The sequence below is a fragment of the Bombus impatiens genome, unplaced genomic scaffold (assembly GCF_000188095.3).
Source record: "Bombus impatiens unplaced genomic scaffold, BIMP_2.2 scf_1528, whole genome shotgun sequence".
Taxonomy (NCBI): Eukaryota; Metazoa; Arthropoda; class Insecta; order Hymenoptera; family Apidae; genus Bombus; species Bombus impatiens.
This window is the reverse complement of record NT_177947.1, coordinates 16558-38939: the sequence shown is the minus strand read 5'-3', so window position 1 is coordinate 38939 and position 22382 is coordinate 16558. Positions and strand designations below refer to the sequence as shown.

Below are 22382 nucleotides of genomic sequence, written 5' to 3'. Positions count from 1 at the left end.
ATGTAAACTTTTATATAATAATATTATTCCATATTTTCTATATTCGTCAATCTATTTTAACACACAGATCCACATTTATCATGTGATCGGTGTAATACAATATTGATTTAACACAAAAATACATTTGTCTGAAAAAATTAATTTTTTAAAGTATAAATACATAAAAAAGTTGAACGTTTGTTACAAATATATTTCAAAAAATGTGAAGTATTTTTAATGAATTTCATTGTTTAATATATAGTCTTCATCTTTTTAAGTTTCATATATATAAATCTAATAGTCACACCATTCCGTTCAACCGAAGTTTAGAATGCATAATACGCTAAAAAGTAATTTTATTTAGAAACTTATTTATGCATTCAGCATTATGTTTTTAATCATTTTATAACTTGTGCAGTTTTTGTGCTATTCAGTCGATTAAATTATACGTTTTGCTTTTATACGATTATAATTTTAAAAAAAACTTCCAATTATCATATTACAAAGTGATAATTTTCGTATGACGGTACTACTCTCGTAAATTTAATTGAAAGAAAATAAATTTATAAACAACCTATTTTTAAAATTGATTTGACAAAGAAATGCGTTTTTAATTAATATAAGCTACATTTCAAAAACATATAGATCAATTTTATAGTTATTTAACCGCATTAAACTTTGGTTATCATTTGCTAATCATATTTCTCTCTTTTATGAATTAAGATTGTAAGTATACAACCTAATTTCGTACATTTTGAAAATATTACTTATATCTAATGTCCTCATAAAATTATTTATAATTTCCTTGAAATTTTATACATATAATGTATAATATGCTGTTTTTGATTAAAGATAATTCGGAATAGGTTTTGAAATTATAAAAAGAAGTTTCTAAACCACGCCACGATATGAAGAATTAAAAAACATAGGTACCTAAATATTCTTATTAATATTCAATATGTACGAAGAAATTAATGTTAAGAATGCATGATATTTCAGTCAAATATTTTTATATAATGTAACTAATAAAACGGTGACTATATCTTTCACAAACTACTGTTAAAAAGTATCCGTTTGACCATGCTTTATTACATTTACTGCTATCATGCTATAATTAAATAATTGGATTAAACCGTATCACAATATTCATATAAAATTTCCGTAATGTTTCGAAATATACATCGATCAAAATATTAACTAATGAATGTTACGTGTAACAGCATCCTGCTTGTGAATCTAATTTCTTTTCGACCAGTTTAGTTTTTATACGTACATTTGTAAGAGCAAGAAACGCAACACGTTTAAGTACACGAGACATACTTGCAGTTTGCAACAAATTAATTTTTATATATGGTCGAGACTGTGCAGTAATTAATTAGAAATATTCGTATTATATATAACTCTTTAATTTTCACTTTTGTCTCATTACTTTCTTTTACTTTCATTGTATATCACCTGTGGACCCTGCTCCGATCGATCACATTTGACGATCGACAAATAGATTACGATCGATGATCGTGTATGGCGATCTTAGAGGAACAGCCGATCCTCAATTTACATATTACGATCGATAAATAATAGGAATGTTTAAAAGGTTCACTCGATAAAAGCGTCTTTTTTTATACTCTCATTATCGATTGTAAAGAATATAGAAATATCTTGTATAAGCCCCCGTTATGACTAATTGTAAGATGTTTCTCGTTTAGGACATACTTTCCCAAATTTTCCTTCCCCCCGTAAACCTATTCGCTTTATAAACGTATCCTCTGCTTAAAGAAATCCCATTTCTAAGGCGTTGTATAACGACTGTGTGTCCGAGTGACTGTTTATTCTCCAAAATGGGAAATTATGGGCACGTGCTGCCGTTTCTTCATCAGAGTCATCACCTATTACCACATATGTGCATCTTCGACCAAATCGCGCAACTACTCTTCCAAAGCAGCTCTCTTTTCCTAGAAATGATGAATCTATATTACTTATAGAACTTTTATAATATAAATTGTGATTAATAACGTTTTGATGTATATATCGGTTCAAATGGTATTTAATAGACGATTACAAAAATTTCAAACGTTATGCGATTCAATGATGGCTTTAAATTAAGCACACTTAAATTCCTTTGTAAAACTTACCGATTTTCGAGGCCGAATAAATATTTTCGATTGGAAATATTCCGCCAATCCCAAAAAGCAGTACTTTAGATAAAGCCGGTACTAATTGCGTGGTAGTAACCAGAATGTTAATGCAGTCACTTCTTTTATTTATGAGACTTAAACATTTTACAGCTGACGTTAACCAGTTATCGGTGAGCACTTCAATCTCAGAACGTAGTTGTAACCATTGTTCTTGTTTTGCAGCACCCAATAAACCGCCGACATTGTTTCGATAATTATTATAGATCTCTTTAATTTTTCGATAGCGAAAGGCTAATTTTCGCATCCAATCGACTCCACCTCTAACACCGGAAGCCAAACATATACCGTTGTTCGCAGACGCGCATTGGAAACCATCGTTAGCAAAATTGTAAGAAGACAGGTCTTGCCCATTATCATCTGATGATACATCATCGATGTGTACTTGGTCACAATCCTACAGGAAGATCAAAAATAGAGTTTCAAAATTAATGACACGTAATAATCCGAATACGTATAAAATTAAATTTCTGATAGAATATAACATTTTAGTAAGAGATTTTGCTTTTTCTAGACGCATCAATCTTGTACGTGTTTCAACTATAGAATATCCTGTGTATTTGAAGTCTGAAGTCTGGTTCTGCCTCCTCACCTCGACGTCGTTGAAAAAGAAGTGAGTATCAGCCAAATTGAATATCATTTCTTCCATCCTGTACGCCACTTGGCCCAAAAGAACCGGATCCTTACGGTGCTTCGTTGCAAATTGCCCAGTTAACAAGGAGTGAAATACAACTATGGTTTCGTCCAGGTCCCAGATGAATATCCGGTCAGGACCGGCTTCTGTCGTATCCGCAGAACCTATACTGTTTCCACTTCCGCTCTGGCGTCTTCCGCGTCTGCAAGGTTTCGCTGTCGCTCCTGGAACACGTTCATTAAACGTTATTGCACATTTTCTTCCCTAACAAAGAAAGTGCGCTATAGATATTTTTGCTATTCATTAAAAGATTTCTTTAAATAGGTAAGGAAATAAAACTGAAAAAAAATATTTTTTTTACTTATAAGTACTTTTATATGAAACTCTTTTTCTTATAAAGCAAATTAGGATGCAAAACAGAAAATGATAGAAGCCAATAATTTTACAACTAAAAATTATATATGCCTATATCTTTTAGTTCTTTTTATATCTTGTATATTCTTATGCTATTAACAGAGATTAAACATATATTGCGCTACCGCCCACGTGTTCAGCGAACAAGCAGCCATATTAACTTATATTAATAGAAATTTAAACATTTATAGAGGCTGATTCAGGAATAACTAGAATTTTACATGCTATTTCAACAAAAAAAGGTATTAATAAATATATATTCGTAATATTCTATTTTAAATAAGATTATTTTATCAGATAATTTAAATATTTTCTTAATTGCAAGACATAGGACGTATCTATAGCTATATCTATATGTATACATATAACACTTTTACGCTTTTCAGCATTTATTTGTTTATTCGACAACTGTTGGAACACGCTCAAGGAGAACATATTGACGCAAAAAGTGGAGATATAAAAATCACACGTACGAATCGTGTTACCTTCGATGTTTGCGGTTTCTCGTGCGGTAAGATCGCTGGCATCGTGAGTTGTTGCGTCCAACGTGAGCGCAGACTTTGTCGAATCTTATTACAAAAAGGGAAGTCGTTACTGATAAATCATAATTGCAAATAAATCGTAATTGTCGCAAGAATTTACACATAAAAACATAGTAAAACGTTGCTACTTAAATCAATGGACAAAAATATTAAGTAATTAATAAGAAAATTCTTAGTATTTCTGGAACCTGAAAAAGAAACAAACGAAACAAAGAGAAACAAAAATTAATAAAACATCATATAATGCAAAGAAAAATATTTCCTAATATTAATTTATTTTGTATTGAAATAATTTGATAAAACCAGAGTTTAACATTTAAAAGTTTGGGTATAATTTTACATACTCTTATATGGAACTATAAAATTTCTCTACTCTCCTTTTATGTATTTCAAGTATTCAATTTAATGAAATTGCTGTCCTGTCCTTTCAATGTTGATTTAATACAACTAGCAACCTAACAATACAAGGTGATTTATCAATAATCCAATTCTTCATTACCTTTTTCAATATTGTTGTATTCTATATACTTAAAAAAACGAAAACTGTTTCATTTTCAAAAGTATATATATATATATAAGAAGAGAGAATAGCCTAAAACGAAGAAAAAAACAATGACCTTACTCAATCTTTAGATCTCTAAATTTGTTCACGTCTGCAGTATAAGATATAATCAGAAGATAATTATTCTACTCCCTATGAGTCACTTTGTATGATGTAACGCGAACCGGATATTCAACAGTTCTCATGCAATACAGCAGCGATATTTAAGATTCTGGTTGCATCGGTGATTAAAATTTTGCTCGACGAGGAAGTGCCTGATAATGCCGAAGAGGTAGAGAAGAAGTCGATAGGAACGTTACCAGCAAAATTTAGGTTTCCAATGTTAAACGAAGCGGGTGTCGTGTGGTAACCATGCATGGGGTAATATCCGGAATACTGTAATGGTACCCTGTCATTTCCATACAAACTGCTACTGTAGGCGCTGTAATCTAGCTTCTGAAAAACCATAGATGAAACGGTAATGAGGATAATAAGAGTAATAAATTCTAATGGTTTCTTTCTTTTTTAGTACCTGTGAAGACGGTGATATATTTTGAGCCACGTTGGGGAAATTCGTGGTGCCGCTGTTGTATGTAGCGTAAGATGAATATTGAGACATGGAGCTGGGCGTCGTGTATGAGGTCAGATAAGAACTTTGCAAGCCCGAGGTGTTTTTCCCGGCTGTGGTTGTCCCGTAGGGAGGTGAGTTGTACAGACTAATAGCACGAAGTTTCCATGTTAACGAACGTTTACAAACCAATTTGTAAATATTATATTTATATACAGTGACTGTTATTAATATTGGAATACCATATAGGAACATAGTCAGCCATTGATTAGAAATCAGGATATGTTTGAGGGCAAAGATGAATGATGATGCGATTCGAGCATGAGAAGTACGTGCCTGTTATAATATTGATTGGCTCCGTACAACGAACTGTAGTCCGCCTTTTCCATAGAATCCGGATATTCTTGTTCCTTTTCCTCGGCATTCTCGTCGATGTATAATTCCCCGCTGGGCACGCTGTCGTTTTCGGGACAATCTTGCACCTCGTTCTTGACTTCCGTTTCTGCCAGTATGAGCAAAATGATTCACGTTCACATCTCTTTAGTTATAACGCCTTTGATATTATAACTCTGTCATTGGCAATGATGTAATTTACAATATTATATATTGTTCTATTAGGTTGTCCGAAAAGTTTCTTTCGTTTCATAAGGTGATAATAGATGAACAACAATTTCTGTTTTATATTATTTTATTGAATTAGGTATGATCCATTTCGTTCTATTTCTATTATTATGTTCATGCACAATTCAATAAACTAATATGAAACGAGAAACATTGTGCGTCTATTATTTCCTTATAAAACGAAAGAAACTTTTCGGACAACCTGATATATTATTCTCTGTTCTGTACATTATAACTGTATCATCGATAATGATACAATTCACAGAAACATGTTTCTAGGTTTGTTACTGTTGCAACTACTTTCTGCTAAGTGGAATTTCAGTTTTCTGCTGAATAACTTCCGTCATTTCGTGGTAATAGAAGTCGAGAATATAAATTTCATTCATTAAATTTAGAATTGTTACAAAGCTACGATTTATTGTGATAATTCTTATAATTTAAACATATAAAATATTGCAACAAAGATGGTATATTTTCTTAACGTGTTCTTTCTTTCGGCTTTTTGTATATACAAAATAGCACAATTTATAGTCAACCATACTTCAAGCCACAAAAAGGAAATTAAAATAATATTATAGTGACAAATGTAACTCTAAATATAATATAAATAAAGCTCACTTGCAAAAAGTCTTATATAACACGCGAATAAAATACACTTAAAGAACTGTAAATGCAAAAATTTCAAAAGAACCGGCTTTATATTTAACCATCGTTCAAACCACAAAGTAAAACATCACAATCCTTAATCGTGATTCGTATAATTTATTAATTGGGATATCTTTATCATCTTTCTAGAAAGATACCTATTGTGTACCTATTTTTGTTATTATTAATTTGTGTACCTATTTTGCAACTTCTCGATAGCATTATCTACATTTAAAATTATTTTTCCGTTTGAACAGTTGGAACAATGGATGAAGAATAAACAATATAAATGTTTAATTAATACATTCTATTTAAATCCAAATAAAGAAATGACATTGTTTCGGAAAATGTTATAAAACAAAAAAATGCATATTCAGGTTAAATTAAATTTCCCGGAATAATATTCAGTAATACGTATTTCATGTATTTGTAACATAAAACAACACAATGGAAAGCTGTTCCGCGACCGGAAGTATACAGATGTTACCGGGCGTCATGGCGAGAGAATATTTCGTTTCATTTTGAACCGCGATATGTAATTAATTTCCCAAGCAATTAGCTAGGAGGTCCGTTATGAAAACTACCTGTTCATTTCGGTGTACGTGTTTTATAGAATAGAAGAATCCAGTGGCGTGACATGACGCGGCGCAACCACCAGCCACCGGGTTTCTCGTTTTAATTCAATCGACCGGCGGCACACGCAAAAGGGAAGCGGGAAATACAGACAGAAGCCTTTTCAAAACGTCGAATTTAAACCGTTTTATTGCAGGTCCGGTTTCGGCTATCATTGTCCATGGTGCGAAACGTTATAAACACAAATTTTTCACTTTTTGTTTCCCAAGGATACTTCATCATCGCGATTATGTGTTATGTTGCATCGACGAGACGAAAAAGAAGGAAAATTGAGAACAAATAAACGAATAAATAAATTAATAAAAGGGAGGCAAAAATGGCGATTTGGTTTCTAAACGGACCTTTAAAAGGGTAGCCTTTTAAGTAGACCCGGAATGGAGGAGCTTTATTTACCATTGTTTGCGGCTCGAGGGTGCTGTACCGAGGCCTCTGTCGACGAAGACACGTTGCCAGCATTGTCTAAAACGCCTGCTGGTTTCGTCGGATCATTGTCCTCGGTTAACATATCACTGCGCCTGAAGAAAAAACGACAAACAAAATCGCGATTAACAATTGGTATTATATACCAGTTAATGCATGTAACATTCAGTTTCAGTGCGATGTATTCGACGTGTATTGTAAATTGTACGCTCCCGTTCATAAGTTCCCGAACATTTGCTTATTTTGCACAAAATGGTTGTTAGAATGCAGATACGATTTTCTAAATTGATTTTGTTATTTATCCACAAGTTACTCAGTGGAATTAAAATATCCACGATTTTATAGTATGGAGTAACTTACATTATGAAATAAAGTCACAAAAGTATCAAATGTATTTACATCAACTGTTGAAATTACGTAATATCAAAAGTATATACATCCTAACAGTCATCTTATTCAAAGCAGTCAAATGTGCGATGGTCGGTCGACTTATGACCGGAAGTCTACATTCTTTGAAGGTTGTAGCGTAAAATTTAAAACATTTAACATTTGATATACCGTAGGACAGATAGAAGTCCTTTTTTCTGGAACTACGTGTCGGAGGTAGTTTATGAAAGTGGATGAAAACTGAGCGTTATTGAATAACCAAAAATAGCTCTTGATTTGATATTGAAATGAAAGACGAAGAATATTGAATAGTCTGAGATTTTCCGCAATGGAATATTAAACTATTATTTTTGGACCAGCTTTTAAGATTTTATCGAATTACCAAATTACGTAATGCATCCAGTGTGTGATGGATCATAGAATCGTTAATTAATCACAGAATCCGTCGATAGAATAGCTCAATTGTTTTGGCACCTGGAAATCACAAATAATCCTTGATCGAATTCTTTTCTTTTTACATCTAAATTGTTTAATTTTTATTTGTAAACACGTTTTTTATTTTATAAATTTGTAAAAATACTTATGAATACATGCACGTTGGGCTTTTACTTGATCAAACAGTTATTTAAATAATGAAGAACAAAGACTAACACGCGTGTGTATATATATATATATATATATATATATATATATATATATTTAAGATAAAATTGTAAAAAATTCCTTGTAGTTGAATACATCAAAAGAAATTCCCGGAATTCGATGTTATCATTTCATTTAGAATAGAGTAGGTTTTGTATAATTCTTCCATGAAATAAAGAAAAAAATAAACACATCTTCGATAGTCGGTAATTATATTCTAGGAAAAAAGTGTATATATGTCAGCACAAATTCAAGAAAACGATACCAAAAAGGATTCTGATGCGAGGGGCTAAATTCGAATGGAAATTTTTTAAAAAGAATCATCTGACCCGTATTAGATTAAATTTAATCGAATAAAAAGTGAATTGAATGTATTTCAAGTCGTGTTCAATCAAAATCTGTGTATTACATTTATCAAAAAACGATGATTAATTGTCATAAAGAAAACTAAAAAACGGAAACTAAACGAGAAATATGTATCTACTACTTTAGAAGCTATAAAATGATAAAACCGCTGTAAAGGTTGTAAAAATGTACGACAATAAAGATATTCTTACTTTGAAAGATTTATGGTATTAGAAAAAAAGACATTTACGTATATAGATATAAATAATTTAAGGTGTAAACATAAACATTCCATGTAACCTAATAACTAAAAAAAGCCTGCTAGTAATTAAAAATTGTCCTTTCTTTAGTATTACGTTATCAGTCTGAATATTTCAAAAATAAATAAGCGTTCCAATATTCTATTTTATTGTTTCTCTATCTATCATAAAATAAGGAAGGAAAAAAGTTCCCGAAAATCAGCACTGAACCGATCATGTATTCGCCGGTTCCATGGTGTTCCGGTTGATGCAAAAAGGGTTAGTGCACGAAGCGGACAGCTTCGTTATTGTCTGCCAATTGCGTGTCGAAGAGGTGGAGTGGCCAGATGGGTAGGCGTATACCAGGAACCTTCGAGAGCAGCCAATGAAACCTCCTTTCACGACGTTTTACATTATGTATTCTTTATGTTGCCAAGTTGCTATATCTGTCCGTGCTCCGCCCTTATCTGCGCCTACTATATACTTCGCGCTGCACTATACTGCGAAAAAGAGACTGTCTTGCATAAGGGCGCTTTCACACCGACGCCGCAACGATACACCGCTTCCGTAAGATTAATTTTGGTTTATTTATAGATACCCAGATTCGATTCGATTCTCCTAGTCAATCTCTCTATATTTTTCTTAAACGTCGAATTTATTTCGGAGAATATTGTCGATTGTTTTCATAGCGCTGTGTTTAGAGAATGTCATTTCAAAAGCTTTCGTTAGATTGATTTATTCTAGAAAATCTGGAAAGATAATAATTAATGGAACAGCACAGGGGCAAGGCGAGTAAGTGCGTATATAAATACTGCTCTTTATCGCACAACGTTACACGTTGCTATATGTCTTTATTACTCTTATTTGTATATGACACCTTCAGTCAATATACGTGCTTATCTTTATGATTGTGTTGGGCCTATCAGAAGTAACGAAGCTGCACTCGTTTATATAATTATCTTTACAGTTCTCCATTATACATACGTATATAGATAGAAGGCGGGAAATGAAGTCTTTGTTGATTTTTTGCATCAAGGTGTTTTATTTTATGGGTTGCTTAAACGAGTTTTTTAACATAGGGTGGAGTCTGTTTTCTGGAGATCAAATGGCGAATGAGATTAAATCCTAAGCTATGTACAGACAATGCGAGGCTGATCCGCGAGGCTGCCTCGTATCATGCCGTCACGTAGATAGCAGAATACGCGAGGCAGGGTGAATCGCAGTTATCTACGCTTCCGACAAAATCGTTCAATATATGTTAAAACGAAGTGAATAAGGAGCTGCGAGGCACCTTTGATCTCGCCAAATACCGACAATTGTTCGCTAGACTCGAGACAGCCTCGTCGTTCTGCCTCGCACTGTCTGTATATAGCTTTAAGTAATTTTGAAGTTAGGTGCAAATTTTCTGTTTGAATTTATTTCTCAACGTACAAATTTTATTCGGTTTATTAGTAAAAATGCTTAAATTTTTTATAATAAAAAAACACCTTACAATTCAAATTAGAATGCATGTCATTTCTAATTCGAACATAGATTCAAAGTAGATTAAGCTTCCAATAGCGTTTTTAATGATATTCAAACATATATAAAAGGGCATTGAACTTTTGATTTGTAAATTGACATCGATAAAACGGAACAGGATTTCAAAACTGTTTACCGTTAGTAAAGTTCAACAAACTATAACAATGTACCAATGTATACACGGTTTTCTATACTACGTACGGCAAGAGGGATTATGGCAATATTAAAAAATATATCACACAAAAAAGAGGAGAAGAATCAAAGAGAGAAAATAATTATGATAATTCTATTGTGGAATTTTTACAGACTTCAATGACTAGTTTAACAGTCGTTTCACAGTTAGTAATATGGTGATAATAGTAACCAATACATTGATTGATTGAAAATATTAATGAAGCGGTGTAATTATCATGGAAGAATAATTTTCAGTCTAAATTAAGAAATATTTTTAAATGCTTAACATTAAACTTGCGCATTCATAAAACAATTACTATTAAATATTTTTTCAAAATAATATACATTAAATAATAAATTTAAATAAATAGAAACATAGGTAACGTGTAGATCACAGTTCTACAAATATCACAAACAAAGGTAACTAGAACTTGTTTAAGACAATTTCTTTAATCTTCTTTCCAAAATCTTTAAACCTAAATACTTTGCAAAGTATATTTATTTACCTATGAAAGTCTAAATTCGTAACAAATTCTTACATGAAAATCAACACTGAATGAAAAATAAGGAACAAATGAAATTATAACTCTGTAAACAGATCGATTCTAATATTTTAGGATCTTAAATTGTTAGGGCTCATGATTAATTACGCGTTCTCCAATGCGGGGGCAGTAGTCTTCGCGGGCAAATATTTTCTATCGGATGTTTGTAATTGAATAAATCATTGTCAGTAGAACGATCGTTTCGAGAAAAGTACAGACAATCGCATCGGAGATATATGATCCCCTATGTGTGTATGTATACACGTATGTATACATATGTATATATACACATATATGCGCGGGTATGAAAGCAATTGTTCCCCCGTGACACGCATCGCGTCGGCTGGAAGTTACGTCGTTCACTGGAACACGACGATGAATCAATTAGCGCGCGGCTACGTTGTTTGAACAACAGCCAGATACTCGGACAATTTTTCTTTTCGAGAACGATGTACGTCCTCGAACAACGTCCGAAGTCGGAGAAAAAAATAACCGATTAATTGTTTGAAACAACGGGCAGTATGCGCGATATTAAACGGTCACTGTATACCGCCGCTTCGTTTTTTTCTTTTTGCGTTGAATGATACCGGAAAGCGTGGAAAAGAAAAACGCGCACGAACTACGCCCGAATTGCCCGTTGGACAATGTACCACGACGATCGGTGAAATTGTTACTTTTAAACTTGCGCGAATAATAGTAACTATCCGATGCTTGAATCGAGAGTACAACTTTTTTCTCGATAAGTTTTGATGGAAGTTGTTTTGATTGGTCTTGATGGACTGCTTTTATCTAGGGAAACTTATTGAAATTCATTTCCGATATTATATGTACGTTATGTGGAAATTTAATAATGGATATTTCGTTTTTATGTTTAATGTAATATTGATAATTATCAAAACTTAAAAAGTCTGGTTTAAAAGTTTGATTTAAGAATGAAATATATATATACACATATCGTTATATTGGAAACTATGCTATTAGAAATTTATATACATATTATACTCTGAAACTTAAGAAATTGCATTTGTTCTTATTATAATAAAAAGAAATATACAATTAAAAGAAAGAAAATCATAATTTTTCTAATATCTTTTTTAATGTAGACATAGATACATATGTCAGAATTGAAAAGTCCGTCTGGTCGAATCGTAAATGTCTTGAAACTTGTTGTTTTATCTTAATTTAATTCTAATATGTTTAACATACATTTTCCACTTCTTATAGTTTGCAGCATCTTTTTAATATGGATAAAGGCAATGAATTGAACATAGCAAATATAACATAACAATAGTGATTATAGTTTAAGCCCGACTCATCATCTCTGGAATTATCTGATTGATTTACATTTAGTTGTGATATAATTTATCGAACTATCTATATAAAAGAGACGATATCATATAACAGTATTCTTCCATGATTGTATTCCTAAGTACTTTCATATTCCTAGTACTTGTCACTCTGTTAAGGAATTGCGTTATTATTTATTTTCCCCGAAAGGCACGAAAGATTTATACCGTTGAAAAGGGCGGCCAAACTTATCTAAATAAAGCGTGTGCCGAAATGTTTATCGCGGCTGAGTTGCTTGCCTCGCCACTGTCCGTCAGCCGTCAAAGAAACGCAACCGAACGAAAGAAGGATAGAGAAGAGGAATGCGTAGCAGGAGGTTTCTCGTGCGCGACACTCGTGTGTCCCACGGGCCGCGGTCAGCTTACATTTGAAAGGAGGAAAGAAGAAAAATAAGGAAGGGATGGTTACACTACGGGACCAAGACAAAAGCTTCTCCATCGTTCGGAATGCTCTGGCTTTCCTACGTCGTCTCTTTTTCTTTTCCCTCGCCTCTCGAAAACAGAGGCCATGGAAATCGCAACCTCGTTCCAAAACGTTTTGTTCGTTTTGGCAGATTTATCTCGCACAAACTTTTCTAGGTAATTATTTCTGACCGTTTTTAGTATAAAAAACATTTTTATAGAGAGAAAATTTCAGTCAGTTTTTCAGTACGGATTACTTGGCATTACACAGCGGTTGACCAATTAAAATACATTACTGGTAACAAGCCGAATGAGATGCATAAGTTACGCATGCTCAATTGATAATGACATTTACACGTGTGAGTGCGACCGTAGATGCGTTTATACATGTGTGTGCATATGCAGAGGCACATCCGCGTAGCGTGCGTAACTCCTGTACATCTAATAATTTAAGGAACGTATACATATTGTAGAATACATACATATATACAGACAGAATGCATTGTGCTTCCCACGTGGCACTCGATCAACAAAGTCATTTGACTGTTCTCGATCGTTTGTTTTGGCTATTGCTTCCGATATGTTGAGAAAAAACATTTCATGTGTGTACATTCTTTTACTTATAGAAAAGATAATATAAATAGATAGACAAAAATAATTTTACAATTAATGTACGATATTAATTTTGACTTTATGTAATTCCCAGCGCACAATTTGCTATTATATTTTACTTATTTATACTTCGCAGAAATTGTGCTTGTTTATTATGTTATATATTGCATATATAGATATAAATATCATTGTTATATAATTTACGAGTTTTCAGTTTACGAGTTAATTTATCATTTCAAATCTAAAAACTTGCTCATCATTGTTAAAAGAAATCAAAGCAACAAGCTGTATAACAAACGAATGTTTATTCAAACCTTGTATCCGGCGTTTAAGCTGGACCAAGAACGAGGGTGCTTCTCGGCGAATATTCGTGGATCAAGGAAGCTGTATTCGGTTCCCTCCTGATAGTAGCATCGTCATCCCTTCGCTTGTGTCGTGTGTACGTAAATGTGTGTACGCGATGCACTTGATAGGGTTTAAGCACACTACTTCTCACTTTTCTCGCACTTTCCACGACCACGAGAACATCATGACAACCGACGGATGCACTATCACCGACCGTTTCTAGCAACACGTAAAAGAACCGCTTGGTCAACAAGGATCTTCTGTAAAAGATTATTCCTTGGAATAAACTACAAGTATAACGCAATTGAAACAGTTTGGCCGACGATCTCGCGAGAAAACATCTCTCGGTTGGGTTTATACGTTCGTCGCGCGAGGGGTGAAACCATGGAATCCGGCACAGATGTACGTTTCGAGCCAATGGGTCGAAGCGAATAGCAGAGATTGATCTTTTTCGAGGTTACGTCGGCTCGATACGCGGTTTTCGTTCGAGGCTCTTTGATGGATTCCTCGTATCGCGGACGCAGTCAACACTATTGTTTCTCTGCGAAGGGCATCGGCTCGGTGTGCGATATGCTGCAGCCTGTGGAGTTCTGAGCATGCGAAATGTCGCCTGCCACCCCCGCCCGGTGGTCACGTGGTTGGCCGGCTCGTTCGGCGTCTTTCTTCCACGTTCATCCCCTCTCCATCCCCTCTCTTTGTTTGATCCTCCATCTTCATCCTGCCGTCGGTACTCCTATTCGTTGTCTCGTTTCGTTGGTCGGACGCGCACAGGTCGCTCGTTAATTAGAATGAGAGAGGCTAATGGTAACTCGCTTGGCCACCCGATTGTCAGACGAAGAAAAGAAACGACAAAGAAGGGGTCCAGATGCAAGAAGAGGACGGACACAGCCAGGTTACCCCCTTGTTCGAATAATTGTCACCTCCTGTCACCGTTCGTTTTTATGAATCGCTCTCTCGACTGACAGACCCGAGCTGCTTTTTTTTCGTTTACAACCCGAGGAAGGAACCCATCGTGGAATGGTAATCGAGGTAGTCTATGCACACGATCTGATAACTGCAGAGGAATGCACAGCACGGGGTTAACGAATTAGCAATGGAATACGTAGTACGTGCGACCGAAGGTGGTCGTGTTTAATACACAGCAAGAGATTTTAATCCACGGAGAGGTTTCCACATGCCAAAGATGGTTGCTATAGTGTTAACAATTAGTGGTGATCTTTACGAAGATTGCGTTTGGTCGCAGTCACATTGTTCACTAATGTTTGATGTACACGCTTATTTCCGATTTAACGTTTTTTTACGAACGGGACAGGTTTCGAATCTACGAGTCGGGAAATGTGATGCGACATGATAGTTCGCGTTGTTTTTTTGCACCTTGTCCACAGCATGGTACGCGTACGTTTTTTTCCCTTTTGTTTTATAATCGGAGATAGAGAATTCTTGACGGGAGGTCCAGCAGCCCTACGTCATACTTGCTGCCTTCTTGGAATAAGAATGTTCCTACTTCCATTTTTGCTTTTTTACCGATTATGGCGTGATAAAAGTGGTGCAGAATATTTCTTCACAGCTGTCATTAAATGTTAAATTTGTGTAGTTACACTTATATCATATGTATAGCAAAATTTGAACATTTGTTTACGTAGTTTTTAAAAAATACGATTATCCAAATTTTTTGCTCAATGTTTTCAATTTTTATTAAAAAAACGATGTTTATGAACTTTTCTGCATAGTCTCTATTGCTCGTACTACTACTACTACTAGTTTCGAAATAAATATTTTTAAATTCTTGAATTAATTTTCTATGAATTTATGAATCTTTTAAAAACTCTTTTTTTGACATTTATATATAGCTAATTGAATTTTATACATTAATGTATGGTTTGCATATATATACATAATTCCATAAATTAGCCTGTCTTACCTGCAAATCCAGGACTTATGTTTTAAAAATATCGATGGAATATGATCAATCACGAAGCGTTTAAGGAATATCAGAAATTTTAATCTTGTTGAAAATTAAAACTAAAGATTGGTTCTTGGATCTGAAATAACCTATCGATGACCGTAAGAATGTTAAGTAAATATACTTGTAATTTATTATAACTAATATAATTATTTAATTTATACGAATTGTGCATTTGATAGAATTATTCCTTTTTCTGTTTTTAATATTTTGTTTTAACAAAATGTTGCTATTTTAGATGTTGAAGTTGCAAGGAAATCAGGCTTCTAGTTAATTATTCTAACACTTTGTGAATATTTTCACGGTGTAGTGTTGCAAGTAATGAAAGCGTCCCTCACGAGACGAAGCTAATATTTTTGACTATGATAATCAGAATGATGCGAGACAAGGGTAGCAACCTAATTTCCTACCACCTGCTCTTACATCCGATGCGCGTTTTATACGAACTAGATGGATTCTCAAATTTCCTTGAGAGTTTAGATAATGTTACTGTGAAATTTTTCAAAACTGCTTTTTGCATGACATCTCAATTTATAGAATAAAAGCCATTTTCTTCAAATTTTCCACACAGAATGCAACGTATCCTAACGTACTGTAACATTACATTTATAATTTATAATTTAAGGCCGATAATTTAAAGTATTTCGGAAATTCATTATTATATTATTTTATTCATTATTTACTATTTTAAACTCGCTGTATTATTCGTTAAAAAAATATTTTAAATGTGAGTATAATATGAAAAAATTGTTATTAGTGTGCATAATTTTTCGTCTCAATTGTTATACATCTTTTTTTAATGTAGAAAATTTTCATAGTTTGCTAAAGTGAGAGCAAGATTGAAATATGGAAATTCGAGATTAGCAATGGAGTTAGATAGATACTTAATCTTTTCGATATTATTCAAAATCATGATTTTGGGGGTTAGCTTTAGAAAATAATCTTAAAATTAACGTTGAAGAACGTAGCGTAACATGAAATGTGAGATAAAGAAGAATGTGCTCGAATACGGGATAAAGCAGAATGTGCAGCGGTTGCTTTATTATCTCGCTCTCATCCCTGATACGTAATATTTCTCGTATCAAAGTGCATACAGTGGCGAATATGATTAAGTGAATTCGTTTCCACATGACGTTTATTTGTCAGAAAAAGCGTCGAACAAGCTTTTCAATGCTGTATAGTATCTGTAAATAGTAAACAAAAGATCAACTGAAATACAAAAGCGATTTCGATCAGGGGGACCCGTCTAGAAACGACAAAGGGGATTAGTATTTTTACATAATAACGGATAAGTGCAGCAGGATCGGATAAGTATGTCTAATCTGACCGTTGTTTTACAGTACACTGGATAACAGGAATCTTTACCAAATTTCAGGTTAATCAAAGACATGCTTTTCTTAAGCATCTCGAAGAATATTTGCATGGGAAGTTCGTCTTATTTGAAATCATTTTTAAATATAAGCTTAATTACTTTTCCCCTAAATAGGTATTGTTAATCTTCTACGGAGGATATTTAAATGTTAGTTTAATAGTTCAAAAGTTAAATAGATTATGAATTGCATCAGAGTAAAATCAAAGCACAATAGCATCTTCTATAAAATATTTTCCCCCAAAATTTACAAATCAATAAATTATAGGTATACTCATATAAATTTATATTTTTGTGAGTATAATTAAAATAATGAAATATCTAAATGAAGAATTGTATTACTTACTAAATATTATAACAGATAGTATACTCTAAATATTTTATTTGTTTTTGCATATTACATGTACATTATAAATGTATAAAAATCCACAGTCAGCAAGTTAAATTCAATTGACGTTAACCAATCCATAGTTTATGTTCACAAAATAATTCCAGCGTCGAATATATCGTACCTATGTGCCGATAACAATCAAGTCGTACAGCATCTCTTAGAAGAAAGAAAAGGAAAGAGAAGGAGCTACGTAACCGTGCGCCACGGTGGCCCACGGGAACAAATGCAATATAACTCGCGAAGTGTTACGCGAAATGGATGTCGTCGAGTTTCCCCAAGAGTCGTTCGACGGAGATCGAAGGTAATAAAGAGAGGCACGTAAAGGAGACATGGCGTCGACATCCTGTGGGTTGGTCGAGGCAGTCGTTGCCTCAGCAGAGAAAAAGGAGGCGGTATGGGGGTTAGTACGTTTATGATATAATGGCACCGTGATGCCATATACGCCCGCGAGGAACCCTTGTGTACAGATAAATAAGACGGCGTGCAAGTAAGTACGGTGCGAGTCTTGAAGTATGCGGGAGGCTTGTGGTCTATCTCTCTACGTATAAATGAGTATGCTCCAATGCGCGCGTTCGACCACCCAAGGGTGTACACACTGACTCCAGCACTCGAGGAAAAAATGCATGTGTACGGGTTGGAGTATTTACTTTTGTCGAGGTCCAGGTATGTACATATGCCGAAACAAACTGACTTTCGCCGGAGAAGACTCGATTGCCCATTTCGGCAGGCATATTGACGAAAACCTAATCGCTCTTGTCTTTTCATCGTTAACAAGGGTACGCCTTTGTAAGAACTTTCTTTTTATTGAAATAATTATATAGGAGCCAAATTTTATCTTTTTCTATAAGAATTTACAAGAATATTTTGAGAATTGTGATTACAGTTGACGTGATAATTTTTAAATGGACCAGAATTTTGTGTTGTTATGTTGAGTATTGAAGAAACTTAAAATTGTAATTTTATGTAGTATTAAAGTTGATTAAAACACCATATGAAAAAAGAATTGCGAGGAAAGAATAATTATTGACAAGTTTCGCAATTGAAGTTCATTGAACTTTACTATAATTTTTCTTTTTTATAGAAAAAGTTTATAACAAGTGTCATAACACAGTACTGTTATAATTGCATTACTAATAAGAAATTAAAAATAAACTTGATATACATATCTTGATTGTAAAATATATTTACGTGTGTATAAGTGCATCATTTTAGATGAAATATTAAACACAAGGAACAGCCATAAATCTAGTTTCGAAAAAAATGTGAAAGTGCCGTCCTTTTTTTTCGTTTAAAAAGGTGGTCTTTTGTTTCTCGTCGAACGACACATTTTCAGGATAAGATCCTGCTAAAATAAGTGCACACACGTGTAGAGATCCTGCGGGTGAGTTCAGCCCCAGCTAAGTAAGCGAGATATTTCTTTCTCTTTCTTGTGTATGTGTATGTGGGGGTGGGGTTCGAGCGCACACACATTGGTAGATTCGTCTAGGTAGGTATGTATGAACGTATGTTAGCTTATATTGGGTGTGCAATTCGAAAATGTCAATTCATGTTGCGGATATAATTTACTATTTCGAAAGTAGCCAGTTAGAAAGGCAGTTTTATGATTATACGTCCTAGAAATTCCAGAATTAGTGATAGCAATAAAATTGTTCGTTAAGAGCAGAACGAATAAAAAATTTTGTCAATATTGAAAAATCTTTTCAAACATAAATAATTTATTTGTCTTATTTGATTTTTTACAAAAATTTGATTGATAAATTTTGTTGTATAATATTTAATATGTACGTTTAATTAATACGTTATGGTGTTGCTATAATTTGCAGTATCGGGGATTAAGTCACGAATTTTAAGCGCGCTTGCGAATGTCGCTCTTAATTAACAGCGTGAGCATAAATCATAAACGAGATGGCAAGCTAATTTTCGGACACCCTGTGTGCATGTAACGCAGGCGCAGGCAGCTGTCACCTTACACCCATGGAGGAGGCATGGGCTGCGGCGGCCATTCTCAACTTATCTCTAGGATCTTTGTAAACATGTCGTGAAATCCGAGTATTCAAGCAGTGGCGTAGATCGCGAGGTGGAAGGACCCATCGAAGCGTTCTCGAAGTAAGAATTAAAATCTCCGGAGAGTACGTTTGAGACTGCAACATTGCGCGCACGAGGTTTCCCTGGCAACCAGAACCATGGTGGCAACGTCTCTAAATGGAGCACGTCTTTGTTCCGTGCTAATAAAAGGACTTCAGGACGTGCCACCATCCTCTTTACCCTCTTCCTCATCTCTTAGTCTTCCTGCTTGGGCAATCATCCTTCCGTTATTCTCCGTAGCGATGGAAATATTCATCAAGCTATAATAATTTGATAATGATAGTTCGATATTTTTGTTTTATGTAACAATGATCTTTTATGATTTCGGAAATGTATAATAAATTTCTATGTAAGCATTTCTCTGATGCGTTTTGCCAATATTTGGTCTTTAATTTTTTAATTAAGAAGATATATGAATTAATGATTAATATTTTACAATTTAATATTAATAGAATTATATTTATTATAATCATGAAAAATAACTAATTACATATAAGGAATTTCGATTTCCTAAATTTTGTCTTATAACATTTTTAAATTACGTTATATTTATGAAATATTTTCCTAGATTATTATATTGTATGATTGAGCAATCAAAAACTATTTAACACAATTTGCAAGTGGATAAATTTCAATATATTTATAACTATATGATGTTTCGGAACTGTTGAAGGCTCCGAGCACAAGACTTGCCAGACAAGAACCGCAGCAACGTGAAACATAATACAAGTTGCACCAGCCAGTCCTAAGCTCAGCCATGCGAAGCAGCCAGCGGCTAAGGAACGCGACGTACGAATCAGATTACATCTTACGTTGGCTGCTTATCTTTATTCTTCACTTTACTTCGCTTCAATTCACTTCATTTCGCTTCAGTGACAATCCTTCGATCGGCATCTTATAACCGCTCCGCGATATATATTCGTTCTTGAAAACAGCTCTCCAAGTAGTTAAATGATCACAAAATTTCACTTTTATCGAAAAATGCTTTAATTGCTAAGTTTTAAACCATATAACACTTCTGGTATAAGCTTATAATTTTAAATCCATCTAAATGAAATATATAGATTCATAAATTTGTTAATATTTAATTTTGTTTTTACGATATCGTGGTTTAATAAGGAAATAAGTTATAAAACGCTCTTTTTAGGAATAATTTACAAAAGATTTTATTCCTTACCATACAAGCTTATTTCTATTGTTTCATCCGGTTTCTTTGTTTAGAATTATATAGTACTAAATATTAAATATTCCTTAAAATTAATTAATATTTACTCATTGTCAGCTCCGCTAGCTTGTAGAAAGACGGGTGCTTGAGCACCTTGCGCAACCTGTATCAGTTGAGGTTGAGCTTGTATAGGAGCAGTTTGAATTATGATTGGTTGGTTACTTCCACCTTGTACTTGCATACGAATCATCTGAAGTTGCTGAGGCGTTAATTGTATCTAAAATCATAGATGAAATTGAATAAATAAACATATATAGATTAATAGTAAACTCGTATTAGTCACTAAAAAATATACATACTGGTATTTGTTGAATTTCTCCACTAGGTGTTACAATTTGTTGTACAATTTGTATTCCCCCCGTTTGTGTTGTAGGTGTTTGTTGAGCTTGCTGTAATTGTATAATCTGTTGACCTGATGATTGTTGTGGATTCTGCACTGTTACTGTTTGTGCTGTACTTGCAGTTGTACTTTCCTGTAATTAAAGTATGCGATTAATAAATATAATTTTGTTTAATGAAATCAAAATATTTTACAAAAAGATATATACCTGTTCTACAGGACTACCAATGTTGATTGTTTGTATTTGTCCAGTAGAAGGTTGTACAATTTGTATAGGTTGTGTAGTAGCGTTACTACTTTGTACATTTTGGTTGGCAGAGGCTTGTTGCTGTGCTAATTGAAAGTAGTAATGTACTTGATCTGAGTTCATAGAAGTACGAACTGTACTTTCAGTTTGTGCTTTACTTTGTTTCAATTCATCTCTAGGCACTATATCAATTAGAAAATCAAATTGATCATACTTAGTTATTGCCATTGCTATATCATTTCTTTGGAGAGTACGTCTTTTATTATCTTCTGTATGTACCCATGCTCTTAATGTTAGTTCATGTATAAAGATTTCCGCTGCTTTAGAGAATAACATAGGAGCCTCAGCGCTTATCATCTTTACATCACCATCCAGTTTCATTATCTTTTTTATCCTAGCCAATGGCAATGATTGTGTTTTTAGATCCATCTATGAATTCAATAGTAAATAAAAATAGGAATATGTAATAATGATATTATAACATATATGAATGGAAATTACTTACCGTAGTAATCTTTTTAATTTCGTCTGTGACTTTAGGCCAAAACTGAGTCAAAGCCTGTTGAGCCTCAGAATTACCAGGTGATGCAATTTGTAAGTCTCCATTTGAATCACCTTCAACTTCACTATCTTGGTTGCTAAATAAGCATATATAAAGTAATAAGTAATACACTCATTTATATTACAATATTATAATATATTTAATATACAATACACTATATTTTTATAAAATAATGTGTTACTTTTTTCTTACAAAAAAGAGCCACATAACCTAATAATATACAAATAAACAATTTTACTTACGCATTTACAAAGAATACCGACATCCTCTATAAATATTGTTGAAATGATATAAAACAAAATATTTTAAAGTATGAAAATCATACTGTCGTCTAAGATTACCACTATGTAAACTACAAATGTTGCAGTTTGTTGATTCTTAACAAATTCACAGACAATTATTATTTGTACCAGTGATTATACCGTCATGATAATCAATTTTATTCTACTTTGAATT

The 22382-nt window shown here is 33.5% G+C and overlaps 2 protein-coding genes and 1 long non-coding RNA gene across 8 annotated transcripts; 1 reads left to right on the top strand and 2 right to left on the bottom strand.

Moving 5' to 3' along the window:
* Positions 1-825: 825 nt before the first annotated feature.
* On the bottom strand, positions 826-14348 carry LOC100743998 (eyes absent homolog 4). 6 transcript variants are annotated; one of them, XM_024371717.2, is made up of 9 exons: positions 13714-14348; positions 7163-7284; positions 5207-5372; positions 4835-5018; positions 4623-4758; positions 3693-3788; positions 2764-3029; positions 2112-2568; positions 826-1931 (listed from the first exon to the last, which is right to left on the bottom strand). In XM_024371717.2, exons 2-9 carry the CDS (start codon positions 7272-7274, stop codon positions 1750-1752), a joined length of 1599 nt encoding a protein of 532 aa, XP_024227485.1. In that variant the 5' UTR covers positions 7275-7284; positions 13714-14348; the 3' UTR covers positions 826-1749. The 6 variants fall into 6 exon arrangements, with proteins under 6 accessions (XP_024227485.1, XP_033180069.1, XP_033180070.1 ...); XM_033324178.1 differs by lacking the exon at positions 13714-14348 and adding an exon at positions 7959-8046; XM_033324179.1 differs by lacking the exon at positions 13714-14348 and adding an exon at positions 7959-8046 and having other exon boundaries at positions 3705-3788.
* On the top strand, positions 5014-7280 carry LOC117152421. Its single transcript, XR_004462804.1, has 2 exons — positions 5014-5198; positions 6750-7280. It is a non-coding gene; the product is annotated as an uncharacterized LOC117152421 (long non-coding RNA).
* A 6348-nt stretch (positions 14349-20696) lies between the features above and the next one.
* On the bottom strand, positions 20697-22357 carry LOC100743766 (nuclear transcription factor Y subunit gamma). The gene is made up of 5 exons (XM_012392735.3): positions 22169-22357; positions 21870-22002; positions 21326-21793; positions 21077-21250; positions 20697-20994 (listed from the first exon to the last, which is right to left on the bottom strand). Exons 1-5 carry the CDS (start codon positions 22189-22191, stop codon positions 20821-20823), a joined length of 972 nt encoding a protein of 323 aa, XP_012248158.1. The 5' UTR covers positions 22192-22357; the 3' UTR covers positions 20697-20820.
* Between the last annotated feature and the right edge of the window lie 25 nt (positions 22358-22382).

Coding starts and splice junctions, on each gene's coding strand:
- LOC100743998 (XM_033324178.1), bottom strand. Junction 5,373..7,162: donor CCCTCGAGCCGCAAACAATG/GTAAATAAAGCT, acceptor TCATACTGGCAG/AAACGGAAGTCAAGAACGAG. Junction 2,569..2,763: donor TCTTTTTCAACGACGTCGAG/GTGAGGAGGCAG, acceptor ATCTTCCTGTAG/GATTGTGACCAAGTACACAT.
- LOC100743766 (XM_012392735.3), bottom strand. CDS start 22,191: ATGTCGGTATTCTTTGTAAATGC. Junction 22,003..22,168: donor TCGGTATTCTTTGTAAATGC/GTAAGTAAAATT, acceptor ATGCTTATTTAG/CAACCAAGATAGTGAAGTTG. Junction 20,995..21,076: donor GAGAAATTCAACAAATACCA/GTATGTATATTT, acceptor CTATGATTTTAG/ATACAATTAACGCCTCAGCA.